At 49.7% G+C, this 18,096-nt stretch overlaps 1 protein-coding gene across 1 annotated transcript in view; it reads right to left on the bottom strand.

The window, feature by feature from the left end:
- The window catches only part of LOC143987705 (uncharacterized), a 112,868-nt gene that overhangs the window by 75,305 nt on the left and 19,467 nt on the right, over positions 1-18,096 (bottom strand). Inside the window, exon 5 of the mRNA XM_077486651.1 lies at positions 8,001-8,177. Coding sequence (XP_077342777.1) covers positions 8,001-8,177 — 177 coding nt within the window. The remainder of the gene's footprint in view (positions 1-8,000; positions 8,178-18,096) is intronic.

Genomic DNA, 18,096 nt, shown 5'->3' with positions numbered 1-18,096 from the left:
CGGTATAGGGACTGACGTACAGTCTGCTAAACACTAACACACAACCTGCTTGGTCCACAAAAGTTTTTATAAGGACTGGTAACTTGGTATAGGGTGCTACGGTACATAGGCTTGAGTGCGGTACAGTCTGCTGTTCTGTAAGGACCGCTATCGGTCCACAATAGATAGGGTTGACGTGCACCACTGCTGACCGCTGCCCTATACTGCAGCAGTCCTTCAGCGGTATAGGGACTGACGTACAGTCTGCTAAACACTAATACACAACCTGCTTGGTCCACAAAAGTTCTTATAAGGACTGGTAACTTGGTATAGGGTGCTACGGTACATAGGCTTGAGTGCGGTACAGTCTGCTGTTCTGTAAGGACCGCTATCGGTCCACAATAGATAGGGTTGACGTGCACCACTGCTGACCGCTGCCCTATACTGCAGCAGTCCTTCAGCGGTATAGGGACTGACGTACAGTCTGCTAATCACTAACACACAACCTGCTTGGTCCACAAAAGTTCTTATAAGGACTGGTAACTTGGTATAGGGTGCTACGGTACATAGGCCTGAGTGCGTTACAGTCTGCTGTTCTGTAAGGACCGCTATCGGTCCACAATACATAGGGTTGCCGTGCACCACTGCTGACCGCTGCCCTATACTGCAGCAGTCCTTCAGCGGTATAGGGACTGACGTACAGTCTGCTAATCACTAACACACAACCTGCTTGGTCCACAAAAGTTCTTATAAGGACTGGTAACTTGGTATAGGGTGCTACGGTACATAGGCCTGAGTGCGTTACAGTCTGCTGTTCTGTAAGGACCGCTATCGGTCCACAATACATAGGGTTGCCGTGCACTACTGCTGACCGCTGCCCTATACTGCAGCAGTCCTTCATTGGTATAGGGACTGACGTACAGTCTGCTAATCACTAACACACAACCTGCTTGGTCCACAAAAGTTCTTATAAGGACTGGTAACTTGGTATAGGGTGCTACGGTACATAGGCCTGAGTGCGTTACAGTCTGCTGTTCTGTAAGGACCGCTATCGGTCCACAATACATAGGGTTGCCGTGCACTACTGCTGACCGCTGCCCTATACTGCAGCAGTCCTTCATTGGTATAGGGACTGACGTACAGTCTGCTAATCACTAACACACAACCTGCTTGTTCCACAAAAGTTCTTATAAGGACTGGTAACTTGGTATAGGGTGCTACGGTACATAGGCCTGAGTGCGTTACAGTCTGCTGTTCTGTAAGGACCGCTATCGGTCCACAATACATAGGGTTGCCGTGCACTACTGCTGACCGCTGCCCTATACTGCAGCAGTCCTTCATTGGTATAGGGACTGACGTACAGTCTGCTAATCACTAACACACAACCTGCTTGTTCCACAAAAGTTCTTATAAGGACTGGTAACTTGGTATAGGGTGCTACGGTACATAGGCTTGAGTGCGGTACAGTCTGCTGTTCTGTAAGGACCGCTATCGGTCCACAATAGATAGGGTTGACGTGCACCACTGCTGACCGCTGCCCTATACTGCAGCAGTCCTTCAGCGGTATAGGGACTGACGTACAGTCTGCTAAACACTAATACACAACCTGCTTGGTCCACAAAAGTTCTTATAAGGACTGGTAACTTGGTATAGGGTGCTACGGTACATAGGCTTGAGTGCGGTACAGTCTGCTGTTCTGTAAGGACCGCTATAGGTCCACAATAGATAGGGTTGACGTGCACCACTGCTGACCGCTGCCCTATACTGCAGCAGTCCTTCAGCGGTATAGGGACTGACGTACAGTCTGCTAAACACTAATACACAACCTGCTTGGTCCACAAAAGTTCTTATAAGGACTGGTAACTTGGTATAGGGTGCTACGGTACATAGGCTTGAGTGCGGTACAGTCTGCTGTTCTGTAAGGACCGCTATAGGTCCACAATAGATAGGGTTGACGTGCACCACTGCTGACCGCTCACCTATACTGCAGCAGTCCTTCAGCGGTATAGGGACTAAGAGTTTTGTCACAGGGTCATTTAAAAAATGACATGCAGAGGAAGAGGCAGGCCCTTCCGCAGGGGTGGTAGGGGTAGGGCAGGAGCAACAGGCTTGAGCCAAAGTGGGAAGTTGCAGAAGGTGCGTTCAATTACTTTAAAGGATGCACCAGACTTGGTTGAGTGGCTCGCTCAGCCTTACTCTTCTGCACCCTCCTCATCCTCTCGATCTGCACCCTCTTCTTCACTCTCTGCTATGTGCACCCCCAAAGACACTACCACCAACAACACGACCACCACCACCACCACCACATACCTTCCGCTTGAGTCACTGGAATTATTTTCCGATCCATATCAAGAGGACATTTCTGATGCGCAGCCACTCTTGGTATTGGATCAGGAAGAGGAGGTAGCAACAAGCGCTACTCAGCAGTCTGACGCCAGTACCCAGATCAGCCCAAGGAGGAGGTTGGTCCCCGGTGTTGCTGCCTACTCTACTTATAGCGGTGGGGAAGGTGACGTTGATGATGACGTGTCTAGTGATGTCACGTGGGTGCCCACAAGAGAGGAAGAGGAGGGGAGTTCAGAGGGAGATATGGACCAGCAGATAGGGAGGAGAAGCAGCAATGACTTACATTGCACAGCAGGGACAAAGCAGACTGCAAATGTATCAGGAGCGAGTCATCGACCATGTACGGTCACATCTGGCGCTCCCAGGACACCGGCACATGGCTCCGCAGTGTGGGCTTTTTTTAACGTGTCCGCTGCTGACAATAGCGTTGCCATCTGCAATCTTTGCAGTCAACGCGTTAGTCGCGGTAAGCCCAATACTCACCTAGGGACGACCGCCTTAAGAAGGCACATGAGCAGCCATCACCGAGCCCAGTGGGAGCAACGGAACACACAAAGCCACACTGCAGGCTCTCACCGTCCAGCCTCGTCTTCTACTTCTCCTTCTCCTCTCTCCTCACAATTGTCCTCCACTCCACCTTCCATCACGCCAAGCTCACATTTTTCTGCAAAAAGGCAGGCTTCCGTGGGCCTAATGTTTGAGCGTAAAAAAATGATGACGCCGGATAACCCTCTTGCCCAACGGTTGGCGGCTGGCTTGTCAGAACTCATAGCCCGCCAACTACTGCCATATAAACTGGTGGACTCGGAGGCCTTTCGCAAATTTGTGGCCATTGGAACACCACAATGGAAGGTCCCAGGAAGGAAGTATTTCTCAGAGAAGGGCATCCCAGAGCTATATGGCCATGTTCAGCGGCAAGTGAATGTATCTCTGGCACACAGTGTCGGTGCCAAGATACATCTGACCACAGACACGTGGTCTAGCAAACACGGGCAGGGAAGGTATATCAGTTTTACTGCCCACTGGGTGAACCTTCTGACGGCCGTCAAGCATGTAACCCGTGGCACCCGTGTAGATTTGGTTTTACCGCCACGGATTGCATGCAGGCCTGACTCTTCTTCTCCTCCTCCTACTCCATCCTCCTCCCTCTCCTCCTCAGCTGCCTCCTCCTTTTCCGCTGCTAGCGTCTCTTCCACTGCACCGCCCAAGCTCCCCAGAACCTATTCCACATGCCAGGTGAGACGTTGCCATGCCGTGCTGCGTCTGTTGTGCCTGGAAGCAAAGAGCCACACTGGCCCGGCACTCCTTTCAGCTTTGCGTTCACAGGCAGATGAGTGGCTAACACCGCTCAATTTGACAGTTGGTAAAGTGGTGTGTGACAACGGTGCCAATCTGCTTAGCGCATTGAAACAGGGCAAAATCACGCACGTGCCGTGCATGGCACACGTCTTAAACTTGGTCGTGCAGCGATTCCTTGTCAAATACCCTGGGGTCCAGGACATCTTGCGGCAGGCAAGGAAAATCTCGGCCCATTTCAGAAGATCTTACACGGCCATGGCTCGCCTTGCTGACATTCAGCGGCGACACCATCTGCCGGTCAGACGTCTTATTTGCGATTGCCCGACGCGATGGAACTCAACCTTCTATATGCTTGATAGGCTGCTCCAGCAGAAACGTGCAGTTAACGTCTACCTGTATGAACTCTGCGAAAGAAACGGTTCTGGGGAGCTGGGTTTTTTTTCACCGCGCCAGTGGCTGCTCATGCGCGACACATGCAGACTTCTGCGGCCATTTGAGGAGATCACCAAACTGGTCAGTCGCAGCCATGGCGCCATCAGTGACATGGTACCTTATGCCTTCTTTCTGGAGCGTGCATTGCGTCGTGTCATTGATCAGGCTGTGGAGGAGCAGGAGCGGGAAGATGAGGAAGTCGCAATGCTGGATGAATTCCCAGGGGGGGCTACTCTATCTGAGACAAGTCAACAACAGGAGTCTGATGAGGAGTCAGAGGAGGATGGTGCCGGGGCGGATGAGCAGGAGCAAGAAGAGCATGCTTTAAACCTTTCTGGGATCCCTGTTGTGCGAGGATGGGGAGAGGAGAATGAAGAGGACGACATTATCCTGGATGATGAGCAGGAGCCAGGCCACCACACCGCTTCCACTTTAGTGCAAATGGGGGCCTTCATGCTCCAGTGTTTTAATAGGGACCCCCGTATAAAAAGCATGAGGGTCAAGGACCAGTACTGGGTGGCAACGTACTTAGACCCCCGGTACAAACACAAAATGGCGGAAATGTTACCGCCGTCGCAGAGGGCTGTCAGAATGCAGCACTTCCAGGCCTTGCTTCGAGAAATGCTGCATTCTGCTTTTGCGTGCGCTGGCAGAGGAGCAATTCCCACTCCCAGAGAAGGATTTGCGGGTACCAATCCAACAGCGCCTGCAAGAAGAGGCCGGTTTGAAGATGTGTTGGTGACTTCGGATATGAGGTCATTCTTTCAGCCGACCCATCGACAGGTGTCATCCGGATCCAGCATCAGGGAACGCCTAGACCGTCAGGTGTCCGACTACATTGGGTTAACGGCCGATGTGGACGCTCTGAGGAGTGATGAACCCCTAGACTACTGGGTGGGCAGGCTTGACCTCTGGCCAGAGCTTGCCCAATTTGCAATCGAACTGTTGGCTTGCCCCTCATCCAGTGTCCTGTCCGAAAGGACGTTCAGCGCAGCAGGGGGGATTGTGACCGATAAGCGTACTCGCCTAGCTCACCACAGTGTTAACTACCTCACATTTCTAAAAATGAATGAGGCATGGATCTCGGAGGAATTCAACACATGTGATCAGTAGACCATGTATATGTCTATAAACAATTTTTGGAATCAAGCACACAGACCTTCTTAATTCATTTGGCTCACTTCCCTGACCCAAAAAAGCACACCGTACTATATGCCCCTACCCTCCTCTTTGAAGAGGTTGAGCGGTGTCATATTTCTACTGGGGCTGCTTATTATGAGGGGTTCCCACCATCCCTGTGCTGTGCTGACTTCCTCCTGGGTGTTCTTATTATGAGGGGCTCCCACCATCCCTGTGCTGTGCTGACTTCCTCCTGGGGGTTCTTATTATGAGGGGATCACACCATCCCTGTGCTGTGCTGACTTCCTCCTGGGGCTGCTTACGGTGCTGCTGTCAGCGCTGTATGTCACGGAGCTGCTGTCAGCGCTGTATGTCACGGAGCTGCTGTCAGCGCTGTATGTCACGGAGCTGCTGTCAGCGCTGTATGTCACGGAGCTGCTGTCAGCGCTGTATGTCACGGAGCTGCTGTCAGCGCTGTATGTCACGGAGCTGCTGTCAGCGCTGTATGTCACGGAGCTGCTGTCAGCGCTGTATGTCACGGAGCTGCTGTCAGCGCTGTATGTCACGGAGCTGCTGTCAGCGCTGTATGTCACGGAGCTGCTGTCAGCGCTGTATGTCACGGAGCTGCTGTCAGCGCTGTATGTCACGGAGCTGCTGTCAGCGCTGTATGTCACGGTGCTGCTGTCAGCGCTGTATGTCACGGAGCTGCTGTCAGCGCTGTATGTCACGGAGCTGCTGTCAGTGCTGTATGTCACGGAGCTGCTGTCAGCGCTGTATGTCACGGAGCTGCTGTCAGCGCTGTATGTCACGGAGCTGCTGTCAGCGCTGTATGTCACGGTGCTGCTGTCAGCGCTGTATGTCACGGAGCTGCTGTCAGCGCTGTATGTCACGGAGCTGCTGTCAGCGCTGTATGTCACGGAGCTGCTGTCAGCGCTGTATGTCACGGAGCTGCTGTCAGCGCTGTATGTCACGGAGCTGCTGTCAGCGCTGTATGTCACGGTGCTGCTGTCAGCGCTGTATGTCACGGAGCTGCTGTCAGCGCTGTATGTCACGGAGCTGCTGTCAGTGCTGTATGTCACGGAGCTGCTGTCAGCGCTGTATGTCACGGAGCTGCTGTCAGCGCTGTATGTCACGGAGCTGCTGTCAGCGCTGTATGTCACGGTGCTGCTGTCAGCGCTGTATGTCACGGAGCTGCTGTCAGCGCTGTATGTCACGGAGCTGCTGTCAGCGCTGTATGTCACGGAGCTGCTGTCAGCGCTGTATGTCACGGAGCTGCTGTCAGCGCTGTATGTCACGGAGCTGCTGTCAGCGCTGTATGTCACGGTGCTGATGTCAGTGCTCTGTATTACGGTGCTGCTGTCAGTGCTCTGTATCTCCTGCACCCTCTTGTTTGCCTACCCTGGTCCCTGACCTTCCCTCTCCTCCATTGCCTTCATTAGCTCCATAGTCCTGAATTGTCAGAACAATTTCCCAAATAAAAAAAAAATGCTTGTAGTTATCGATCCCAAATTCACCTCATACATGTATTATGCTATTGTCCAGGTGGTGGGACTACGTGCTACCCCCTAATAATTACCCCGTGGCCGCAAATTCGACCTAAAGGTTTGCGAAATTCGCCTCCCATTGAAGTCAATGGAGCCCGCGGCGAACGGTCGTTTTCGCGAACGTTTGTGTCCGTTCGCGTTTCGCGTTCGCGAAACGTCCCGTCGGAAGTTCGTCCATCACTACTCCTGGGTCCTTCACTTTGCTCAAGGTTTACTTCCACCATCCCCTACATTGTTAAGGTGTCCTTTAGGGATGTAAGGGTTGGTAGTCGAAGGGTCGGGACTAGGGGTGGGCAGGAAGGGCGGCTGCCCTGGGCACTGTGGTATCATGTGAGGTGGGAGGGGCACCACAAGTATATTGGGGGGAGGGAATTTGCATTGGGAGGGAGAAAATGGGGGCTACAGGAGGTAAGAATTGTTCTAGAAGGGGTAATTTGGGATTGTATTCTAGAAGTGATGATTTAGGGGGATTTGTGTTGGGGGGGTGTTGTGTTAGGAGGGGGATTTGGGGGGTTTGTGCTAGAAGAGGTCACATGTAGAGGTGGGAGGGGATTATGCAAGGAGGGGACTTTTTTTGGGGGGGGATTTGTGTTAGCAGGGGAAATTATGGGGTGGGAAGGATTTCACCAACGAAATGGGGGAGATGGGGGGTTTGTACTAGAAGGGGGGATTTGGGGGGTCTATGCTAGAAGAGGTGATATGGTAGAGGAGGAATGGGAGATGTGGTAGGAGAGGAAATTGTTTTTGGGGGGGATTTTTACTACGAGAGGGGATTTGAAGTGTGTGTGTGTCTGGGGGGGGGGGGGGGTGGGGGTGGCAGAGGATGTGTACTCAGAAAGGAAATTTGAAGGGTAGAAGATTTGTGCTAGAAGGGGTGCTTTTTGGGGGGCATTTGTGCTGGGAGCAATGGGAATTTATGTGTTGAGGATGAGCATGCAGATTAGTGCCCAATTTTTTTTTGGGGGGGGGGGGGTTGCTGACACATAATGCTCTTACATCTTGGGGGGGGGCACAGTTTGCCCTGGGCTCTAGAAAATCTTGTCCCAGCACTGGAACTAATGAGCGAAGCAGAGGACTTGATTGACTCATGGAAGTGTTGGTTTCCCAAGAAAGTTGAAGATTTATCTTGCTCACATTGGTGGTATGAGGGCATGGGGAGATTTTACTTTGTGGCAGTCAGGTTAAGGATTTTGATTTCATTTTTAGGTTCCTGCAATTATCATATCATTGCTTGCCTGACTGGACGTGCCTGGATGCATATTATGTAGTAAATTCACATACTTGCTGTTGCTTCACAAGAAAACAGTCAATGTAATCCCGAGGGCAGTTGGGATCCAAGGTCTCCTGGTTTATCTTCACTCTCTCTGAGACGAACTTTGTTAGTTTTTCCAGATTTCTGTTTATTCTCTGATGAGGTCCTGGAACGTAGTACATGATTTCTGGGAGCATTTCCTGCAACTGGACCATGTACAAAAGGAAATATTTACAAGCTTCCAAATTAGACAAAATACAAAGCTCAGGTTATTGTGTAATTCAGCTGCATTTTTAAAAATTTTCATCAAAATTAAAGCGCTATTAAACCCAAACGCAAAAATGTATTATATTGCAGTTTACCAATTCTTAGATGGTATGACTGCATTGATTTTTCCTTTTTAGACTTTTGCCACTACTTTCACACATTTATATGAAAAAATAAGCCTTATGCCCAGTTCACGTGATCGGACTTTCCAACAACAAAACCGTGGATTTTTGTTCGAAGGGTGTTGGCTCCAACTTGTCTTGCATACACACGGTCACACAAATGTTGGCCAACAATTATGAATATAGTGACGTACAGTACGTGATATCTCCATTACGAACGCTAGTTTTACAAGACTTGATTCCGAGAATGCGTGGACTTTTGTGCAAAGGAGTTGTGTATACACGATCGGAAAGTCCGACAACAAGCTCCGATGGAACATACAAACGGTCGGACTTACTGCCAACAAGCTCACATCCAACATTTCCCATCAGACAATCGTGTGTACACGGCATAACTTTAACAATTTCAGCTCCGGAAGGTTTACCCTCCTTCATAACCAGGCCATTTTTTTGCAATATGGCACTGTGTTACTGTAACTGACAATTGCGTGGTTGTGCGATGCTGTACCAAAATAAATTTTTTGGTCCTTTTTTTCTCACAAATAGAGATTTCTTTTGGTGGTATTTGATCACCTCTGCATTTTTTATTTCTTGCACTATAAACAAAAAAAAGACTAATGGCTTTAAAAAAAAACAACTATATTTTTTACTATCTGCTATATACCATATCGAATAAAAAAAATTTAAAAATCAAATTTCTTCATACATTTAGGCCAATATGCATTCTGCTACATATTTTTGGTAAAAAAAAAAGTGTATATTGATTGGTTTGGACTTCCATTCTGCTTGTGTCCCGAATGATCGGTGGGTCACAGTGGACATCGAGTCCGCCAAACCCACTGATTGGCACAGAGCGGCCATCCTGTCGCAGTAAATGTACCCAGGGCAGTCCTCAAACGCTTAACAGACCAATCTGCCAAGCAAAGGTGTCAGTTAGAGGGTTGAGACAAACCATTTAACACTGACAGGGGTGCTAACAATAATATGTATTCATTTATGTAAAACCTTTATTCTAAAAGAAAAATAAAACTATTAGTGTAACTGCTTACAAAGTGTAGGCTGGAGTTTGGATTTATTTTTTTATTCAAATCCATTGAAATCCACTCATGAATCGAATGCCTTGTACACAGGGTCGGAAATTCCGAAGGGAAAAGTCCAATCGGATTATGTTGTCGGAAAGTCCGATCAGGTGTGGGCTCTAGCGGGCTTTTTCCGTTGGAAAAATTTGAGAGCTGGATCTAAAATTTTCCGACAACAAAATCCGATCGGACTTTTTCCGATCGTGTGTATAGAATTCCGACGCACAGAAGTGCCATGCATGCTCAGAATAAATTTGGGGACGAAAACGATTGGCTACTGGCCTCTACATAGTCCCGTCGTACGCAACGAACATCACCTAGTTCGGAAAGATCGGATTTTCCAACAACTTTGTGCAATCGTGTGTATGCAACACAAGTTTCGGACAAAATCCGGTGGAAAAAAATCAGACGGATTTTGTGGTCGGAATGTCCGACCGTGTGTACGGGGCATAACACTACCTTAAAGACAGATTGACAATGCTTCCATTCAAAGGTGTCCCCATTGCTCTGATGTAGCCATGAGCTGGCTATGGTGTCAGGGGACACTTTGCTGCCTGTGGTGTCAGAGGAAACTTTGCGACAATTGCCACAGGGAGACTGTTTCCCCGAGTACTCGGTTTTGTCACATCCTGAATGCAGAGTGAGTGAGGACGCACAGATGGGTGGATGATCGAGGGGTTTGGAAAACCGAGACTCCCATTGGAGACTGATCATTATGGCCTTCAAGTTCCAGTCAGCTGGAAGGAGAAGACAAAATGCTGGGAGAAGTGATATATAGCCTGTGTTGGGGACCACAGCCTTCATCTGGAAGCAGTGACCTGGACGGTCTGGGAGAGCGATCCGGTGCTGCAGCCTAGGCAGCAAGGGAGAGCCTCCGGTGGGTGAGTGTGGACGCATCCATCATCAGCAGTGTCCGGTCAGTCTGGTGACAGTCGAGAGGTTGCTTTCATCACTTGCATCACAGATCCAGCTGAGCTACAGCGCCGAGGAGCATGCGGGCAAGCACCGTTCCTTGAGCACTGTATCTGCACAATCTTCAGCCTGTTATTACCCCAGACTGATGAGTGGGTGGAAGCCCACCCTCTCTGCAGTTAAAGACACTACATGCAGACATACTTTGTCCTTCTCCTTCAAAGCCCTGTAAGGAGACATCAGCATCCACAATTGTACTGTTTGGATGTCATTCTCCAAAGGTTACATTGGACCCCTTTATTTGAGCTAGACGAAGATACATGCATCTAGAGGACTCATTTTGTAATTTTTTTCAAAAATTCTGATGGACCTAGAATTAGATCATGTTTGTAATCCTTCCGAAGGAATCAATTCCTATCGGGAAAATCTTTGTCTGTATGCTATTCCGATGGACCAAATACGGTGCAAGGGAAGCTATTGGCTATTGAACTTCCTTTTTCTAGTCCCGTCATACGTGTTGTAATTCACCGCATTCTAAACGATCGGACTTTGGTGTGATCATGTGTAGGCAAGTCCGTTTCAGTGGAACTCCGTTGGAACTCCTTAGGAAAGATCGTCAGTTTATTCTGATGGAAAAGCTGGTCGTGTGTACGCGGCATTAGAGACAAAGTCATATATTTTGTGCACAGCTTATCAGACGGTGTTGAGTGTCTGTGTTTACTGGATTGTGGCATCAGGAGGCAAAAGGGAGTAGTATGACATAAAACTGGTCATTCTCCTTCCCCTTTCTGATCTACAGCCATAGACCTTGATCAAGTTACTGCTTGATGCTCTTTATTCTACTAAACACTATATGCACAAATTTTCTTATACATTTGTGTCAAGGATTTAAGGATAACCTCATATTCGCCTAACCACTTTCTGTTGATACTGTTACTATCAAACCTTAAAAAGAGACGTCCAACCTGAGCTTGTTTAGCTGGGCTTCTCCTATGGGTCACAGGAGTGCAATTCGGTTTGCACTCCTGTGATCCATTTGCAGCAGAGCGCGGACGGAAGTCCGCTCTCTGCTGACGTCACCAGGATCAGTCCAGGCACCGCGTCATCCCGAGTCTGGATCTGCCAGTTGCTTGGACTGATGGCCGTCTCAGCCTCTCAGTGACCCGCTGAGACAGGCGCTCCCCACCCCTCCACAGCTCAGCGCTCCAATGAGCGTGGAGAAGCAGAGTGGAGAGATGCTGATTGACAGCTCTCTGCTTGGGGAGAGAGTCATCGGTGATGTTCGATCGCTCCATTCTGCAATAGCCCCCAAACCCATACTTCTCTTTTAAGTAAAAGCTCATGCGTTTTACTGTGTCCTCGTTTTGGTGTGTATTAAATCTACTATTGATGAAATGTCTGAACCCAGGTTGTCAGAGGTGTTGGGAGACTTGCAAAGTCAGGGCAACTATTGGGGTCAAATATCTTTAAGCGTCTCTCATGGGGAGAACACTACACCTCTATCCAGAGTCACTCTAATGCCACGCACACACGACCGGACTTTCCGGCAGACTAGGTCCGACGTGATCAGTCCCTCGAACAATCCGATCGTGTGTGGGCTGGTCCGAACGTTTTTTATATAAAAAAAAAAATCAGACAGACCTAGAAATAGAACATGTTTCAAATCTATCCAACAGACTCAAGTCCGACAGATTAAAAATCGGGAAAACCGTTCATCTGTGTGCTAGCCCGATGGACCAAATACGACTCAAGGGCAGCTATTGGCTACTGGCTATTGTTTAGTCCCGTCTTATGTCATCATGTTCAAAATGAACAGACTTCGAACAGATTTAGTCCGTTCGTGTGTGGCCAAGTCCGTTCGTTCAGAAAGTCCATCGGACCTCTGCTGAAGTCCGTCAGGAAGACGGCCGGACCTAGTCCGTTGAAAAGTCCGGTCGTGTATATGCGCATAAGACAGAACGTGTGTTACTGGCCAGATCACCAAATTAAAACAAAAAAGAAAATGAATGCAGTCACCATCAACACACTGCAACATGTCAATTTTTTGTGTATACATGAATAGTGATGGCCGAACAGTTCGCCCGGCGGTCGTTTCGCGGCGAATTTTGGCTGTTCGTGGTCTGCCAGTTCGGCGGACTTTTGGCGTTGTTCGCCCGGCGGACTTCCGTGTTTTTACTGTGTAAAGGAACTTTGACCTTATGACACATCCATCATGGGGTACAGGACAGCCAATTGAGACATGACAGCACATGGACACTTGGACATTCCCCCTAACTTATAAATACACCCAATCCGGTGGCCATTTTACATTCTTTCTTCTGTCACTATAGGGAAAGGTTGCTGTTTGGAGCAGGGACAGATAAAACGCTAGCTATTTGGTACACAAAAGTTCTTTTCAGGACTGGTATAGGTGTTAGGTGTATATAGGTTTGCTTTGCTACTGATTGTTGCAGCAGCCTGAGTGTCTTTTGTCAGTTTAGAGAAAGGAACAGAGCGCTGTGTCTGCTGCTATTTTAGGGACAGCCAGATTAGTCATCATCATCATCATCATTAGCTGTTACTATCAGGTCCATAAAAGAGCTATTCGAGTAACCAGTAATTGTTCCAGTCTCCTCTTTTTTGCCAGTTTGTATAGGGACAGGAAGGAAGCAGTGTGTCAGGCAGTGAGGGTCAGTTTAAACAGTTGCTGTTACTATTAGTTCCACAAAGGTTCTTTTCAGGACTGGTATCAGTGGTATGGTAATAGGCTTGTACACGTATAATATTCTTTCTTCCAAATATAGAAAGAATATTATACTTGACTGCTGCCCTTCTGCTGCAGTCTGCTAATCATTCACAACTCACTTGTTCCACAAAGCTCTTTATCAGGACTGGTAACTTGGTCTGTGTAGGGTGCTACAGTACATAGGGTTGAGTGCGGTACAGTCTGCTGTTCTGTAAGGACCGCTATCGGTCCACAATAGATAGGGTTGAGGTGCACCACTGCTGACCGCTGCCCTATACTGCAGCAGTCCTTCAGCAGTATAGGGACTGACGTACAGTCTGCTAATCAGTCACACACAACCTACTTGGTCCACAAAGGTCCTTATAAGGACTGGTAACTTGGTTAAGGGTGCTACAGTACATAGGGTTGAGTGCGGTACAGTCTGCTGTTCTGTTATGCCGCGTACACACGAGCGGACTTTTCAACATCCAAAGTCCGACGGACTGAGTCCGTCAGACTATTCGATCGTGTGTGGGCTGCAACGGACTTTTGACTCGCCAAAGTCCGAAGGACTTTAGAATATGGAACATGCTTCAAATTTTCCCGACGGAACTCCGCCGGACCCGGTCCCCTTTGAAAAATCCGCTCGTGTGTATGCTATTCCGACGGACTAAAACCGACGCTAGGACAGCTATTGGCTACTGGCTATGAACTTCCGTATCCGAATCCAGTCGTACGTCATCACGTTCGAATCCGTCGGAGTTTAGTGTGATTGTGTGTGGCCAAGTCCGCTCCGCCGAAAAGTCCGTCAGAACTCCGTCGGAACTCCGGCAGAACTCCGACGGAACTCCTTCGGAAGTCTGTCGGACATAAGTCCTCTCGTGTGTACGGGGCTTAAGGACCGCTATCGGTCCACAATAGATAGGGTTGAGGTGCACCACTGCTGACCGCTGCCCTATACTGCAGCAGTCCTTCAGCAGTATAGGGACTAACGTACAGTCTGCTAATCAGTCACACACAACCTACTTGGTCCACAAAGGTCCTTATAAGGACTGGTAACTTGGTGAAGGGTGCTACAGTACATAGCGTTGAGTGAGGTACAGTCTGCTGTTCTGTAAGGACCGGTATCGGTCCACAATACATAGGGTTGAGGTTCACCACTGCTGACCGCTGCCCTATACTGCAGCAGTCCTTCATCGGTATAGGGACTAAGAGTTTTGTCACAGGGTGATTTAAAAAATGACAGGCAGAGGAAGAGGCAGGCCCTTCCGCAGGGGTGGTAGGGGTAGGGCAGGAGCACCAGCCTTGAGCCAAAGTGGGAAGTTGCAGAAGGTGCGTTCAATTACTTTAAAGGACGCACCAGACTTGGTTGAGTGGCTCACTCAGCCTTACTCTTCTGCACCCTCCTCATCCTCTCGATCTGCACCCTCTTCTTCACTCTTTGCTATGTGCACCCCCAAAGACACTACCACCAACAACACCACCACCACCACATACCTTCCGCTTGAGTCACAGGAATTATTTTCCGATCCATATCAAGAGGACATTTCTGATGCGCAGCCACTCTTGGTATTGGATCAGGAAGAGGAGGTAGCAACAACCGCTACTCAGCAGTCTGACGACAGTACCCAGATCAGCCCAAGGAGGAGGTTGGTCCCCGGTGTTGCTGCCTACTCCGAGATCTCTACTTATAGCGGTGGGGAAGGTGACGTTCATGATGACGTGTCTAGTGATGTCACGTGGGTGCCCACAAGAGAGGAAGAGGAGGGGAGTTCAGAGGGAGATATGGACCAGCAGATAGGGAGGAGAAGCAGGAATAACTTACATTGCACAGGAGGGACAAAGCAGACTGCAAATGTGCGAGTCATCGACCATGTACGGTCACATCTGGCGCTCCCAGGACACCGACACATGGCTCCGCAGTGTGGGCTTTTTTTAACGTGTCCGCTGCTGACAATAGCATTGCCATCTGCAATCTTTGCAGTCAACGCATTAGTCGCGGTAAGCCCAACACTCACCTAGGGATGACCGCCTTAAGAAGGCACATGGGCAGCCATCACCGAGCCGAGTGGGAGCAACGGAACACACAAAGCCACACTGCAGGCTCTCACCGTCCAGCCTCGTCTTCTACTTCTCCTTCTCCTCTCTCCTCACAATTGTCCTCCACTCCACCTTCCATCACGCCAAGCTCACATTTTTCTGCAAAAAGGCAGGCTTCCGTGGGCCTAATGTTCGAGCGTAAAAAAAATGATGACGCCGGATAACCCTCTTGCCCAACGATTGACGGCTGGCTTGTCAGAACTCATAGCCCGCCAACTACCGCCATATAAACTGGTGGACTCGGAGGCCTTTCGCAAATTTGTGGCCATTGGAACACCACAATGGAAGGTCCCAGGAAGGAAGTATTTCTCTGAGAAGGGCATCCCAGAGCTATATGGCCATGTTCAGCGGCAAGTGAATGTATCTCTGGCACACAGTGTCGGTGCCAAGATACATCTGACCACAGACATGTGGTCTAGCAAACACGGGCAGGGAAGGTATATCACTTTTACTGCCCACTGGGTGAACCTTCTGACGGCCGTCAAGCATGTAACCCGTGTAGATTTGGTTTTACCACCACGGATTGCATGCAGGCCTGACTCTTCTTCTCCTCCTCCTCCTACTCCATCCTCCTCCCTCTCCTCCTCAGCTGCCTCCTCCTTTTCTGCTGCTAGCGTCTCTTCCGCTGCACCGCCCAAGCTCCCCAGAACCTATTCCACATGCCAGGTGAGACGTTGCCATGCCGTGCTGCGTCTGTTGTGCCTGGAAGCCAAGAGCCACACTGGCCCGGCACTCCTTTCAGCTTTGCGTTCACAGGCAGATCAGTGGCAAACACCGCTCAATTTGACAGTTGGTAAAGTGGTGTGTGACAACGGTGCCAATCTGCTTAGCGCATTGAAACAGGGCAAAATCACGCACGTGCCATGCATGGCACACGTCTTAAACTTGGTCGTGCAGCGATTCCTTGTCAAATACCCTGGGGTCCAGGACATCTTGCGGCAGGCAAGGAAAATCTCGGCCCATTTCAGAAGATCTTACATGGCCATGGCTCGCCTTGCTGACATTCAGCGGCGACACAATCTGCCGGTCAGACGTCTTATTTGCGATTGCCCGACGTGATGGAACTCAACCTTCTATATGCTTGATAGGCTGCTCCAGCAGAAACGTGCAGTTAACGTCTACCTGTATGAACTCTGCGGCAGAAACGGTTCTGGGGAGCTGGGTTTTTTTTCACCGTGCCAGTGGCTGCTCATGCGCGACGCATGCAGACTTCTGCGGCCATTTGAGGAGATCACCAAACTGGTCAGTCGCAGCCATGGCGCCATCAGTGACATGGTACCTTATGCCTTCTTTATGAAGCGTGCATTGCGTTGTGTCATTGATCAGGCTGTGGAGGAGCAGGAGCGGGAAGATGAGGAAGTCGCAATGCTGGATGAATTCCCAGGGGGGCTACTCTATCTGAGACAAGTCAACAACAGGAGTCTGAAGAGGAGTCAGAGGAGGATGAGGAGGAGCAAGAAGAGCATGCTTTAAACCTTTCTGGGATCCCTGTTGTGCGTGGATGGGGAGAGGAGAATGAAGAGGACGACATTATCCTGGATGATGAGCAGGAGCCAGGCCACCACACCGCTTCCAGTTTAGTGCAAATGGGGGCCTTCATGCTCCAGTGTTTTAATAGGGACCCCCGTATAAAAAGCATAAGGGTCAAGGACCAGTACTGGCTGGCAACGTACTTAGACCCCCGGTACAAACACAAAATGGCGGAAATGTTACCGCCGTCGCAGAGGGCTGTCAGAATGCAGCACTTTCAGGCCTTGCTTCGAGAAATGCTGCATTCTGCTTTTGCGTGCGCTGGCAGAGGAGCAATTCCCACTCCCAGAGAAGGATTTGCGGGTACCAATCCAACAGCGCCTGCAAGAAGAGGCCGGTTTGAAGATGTGTTGGTGACTTCGGATATGAGGTCATTCTTTCAGCTGACCCATCGACAGGTGTCACCCGGATCCAGCATCAGGGAACGCCTAGACCATCAGGTGTCCGACTACATTGGGTTTACGGCCGATGTGGACGCTCTGAGGAGTGATGAACCCCTGGACTACTGGGTGGGCAGGCTTGACCTCTGGCCAGAGCTTGCCCAATTTGCAATCGAACTGTTGGCTTGCCCCTCATCCAGTGTCCTGTCTGAAAGGACGTTCAGCGCAGCAGGGGGGATCGTGACCGATAAGCGTATTTGCCTAGCTCACGACAGTGTTAACTACCTCACATTTCTAAAAATGAATGAGGCATGGATCTCGGAGGAATTCAACACATGTGACCAGTAGACCATGTATATGTCTATAAACAATTTTTTTAATCAAGCACACAGACCTTCTTTCTTCATTTTGCTCACTTCCTTGTCCCAAAAAAGCACACCGTACTATATGCCCCTACCCTCCTCTTTGAAGAGGTTGAGCAGTGTCATATTTCTACTGGGGCTGCTTATGAGGGGATCACACCATCCCTGTGCTGTGCTGACTTACTCCTGGGGGTTCTTATTATGAGGGGATCACACCATCCCTGTCCTATGCTGATTTACTCCTGGGGGTTCTTATTATGAGGGGATCACACCATCCCTGTGCTGTGCTGAGTTTCTCCTGGGCCTGCTTATTATGAGGGGATCACACCATCCCTGTGCTGTGCTGACTTACTCCTGGGGGTTCTTATTATGAGGGGATCACACCATCCCTGTCCTGTGCTGATTTACTCCTGGGGGTTCTTATTATGAGGGGATCACACCATCCCTGTGCTGTGCTGAGTTTCTCCTGGGCCTGCTTATTATGAGGGGATCACACCATCCCTGTGCTGTGCTGACTTACTCCTGGGGGTTCTTATTATGAGGGGATCACACCATCCCTGTGCTGTGCTGAGTTTCTCTTGGGCCTGCTTATTATGAGGGGATCACACCATCCCTGTGCTGTGCTGACTTACTCCTGGGGGTTCTTATTATGAGGGGCTCACACCATCC

This window comes from Lithobates pipiens, unplaced genomic scaffold, assembly GCF_037356315.1.
Source record: "Lithobates pipiens isolate NorthernLeopardFrog02 unplaced genomic scaffold, aLitPip1_a1.2 Scaffold_1, whole genome shotgun sequence".
NCBI lineage: Eukaryota > Metazoa > Chordata > Amphibia > Anura > Ranidae > Lithobates > Lithobates pipiens.
This window is presented reverse-complemented; position numbering and strand designations above follow the sequence as displayed.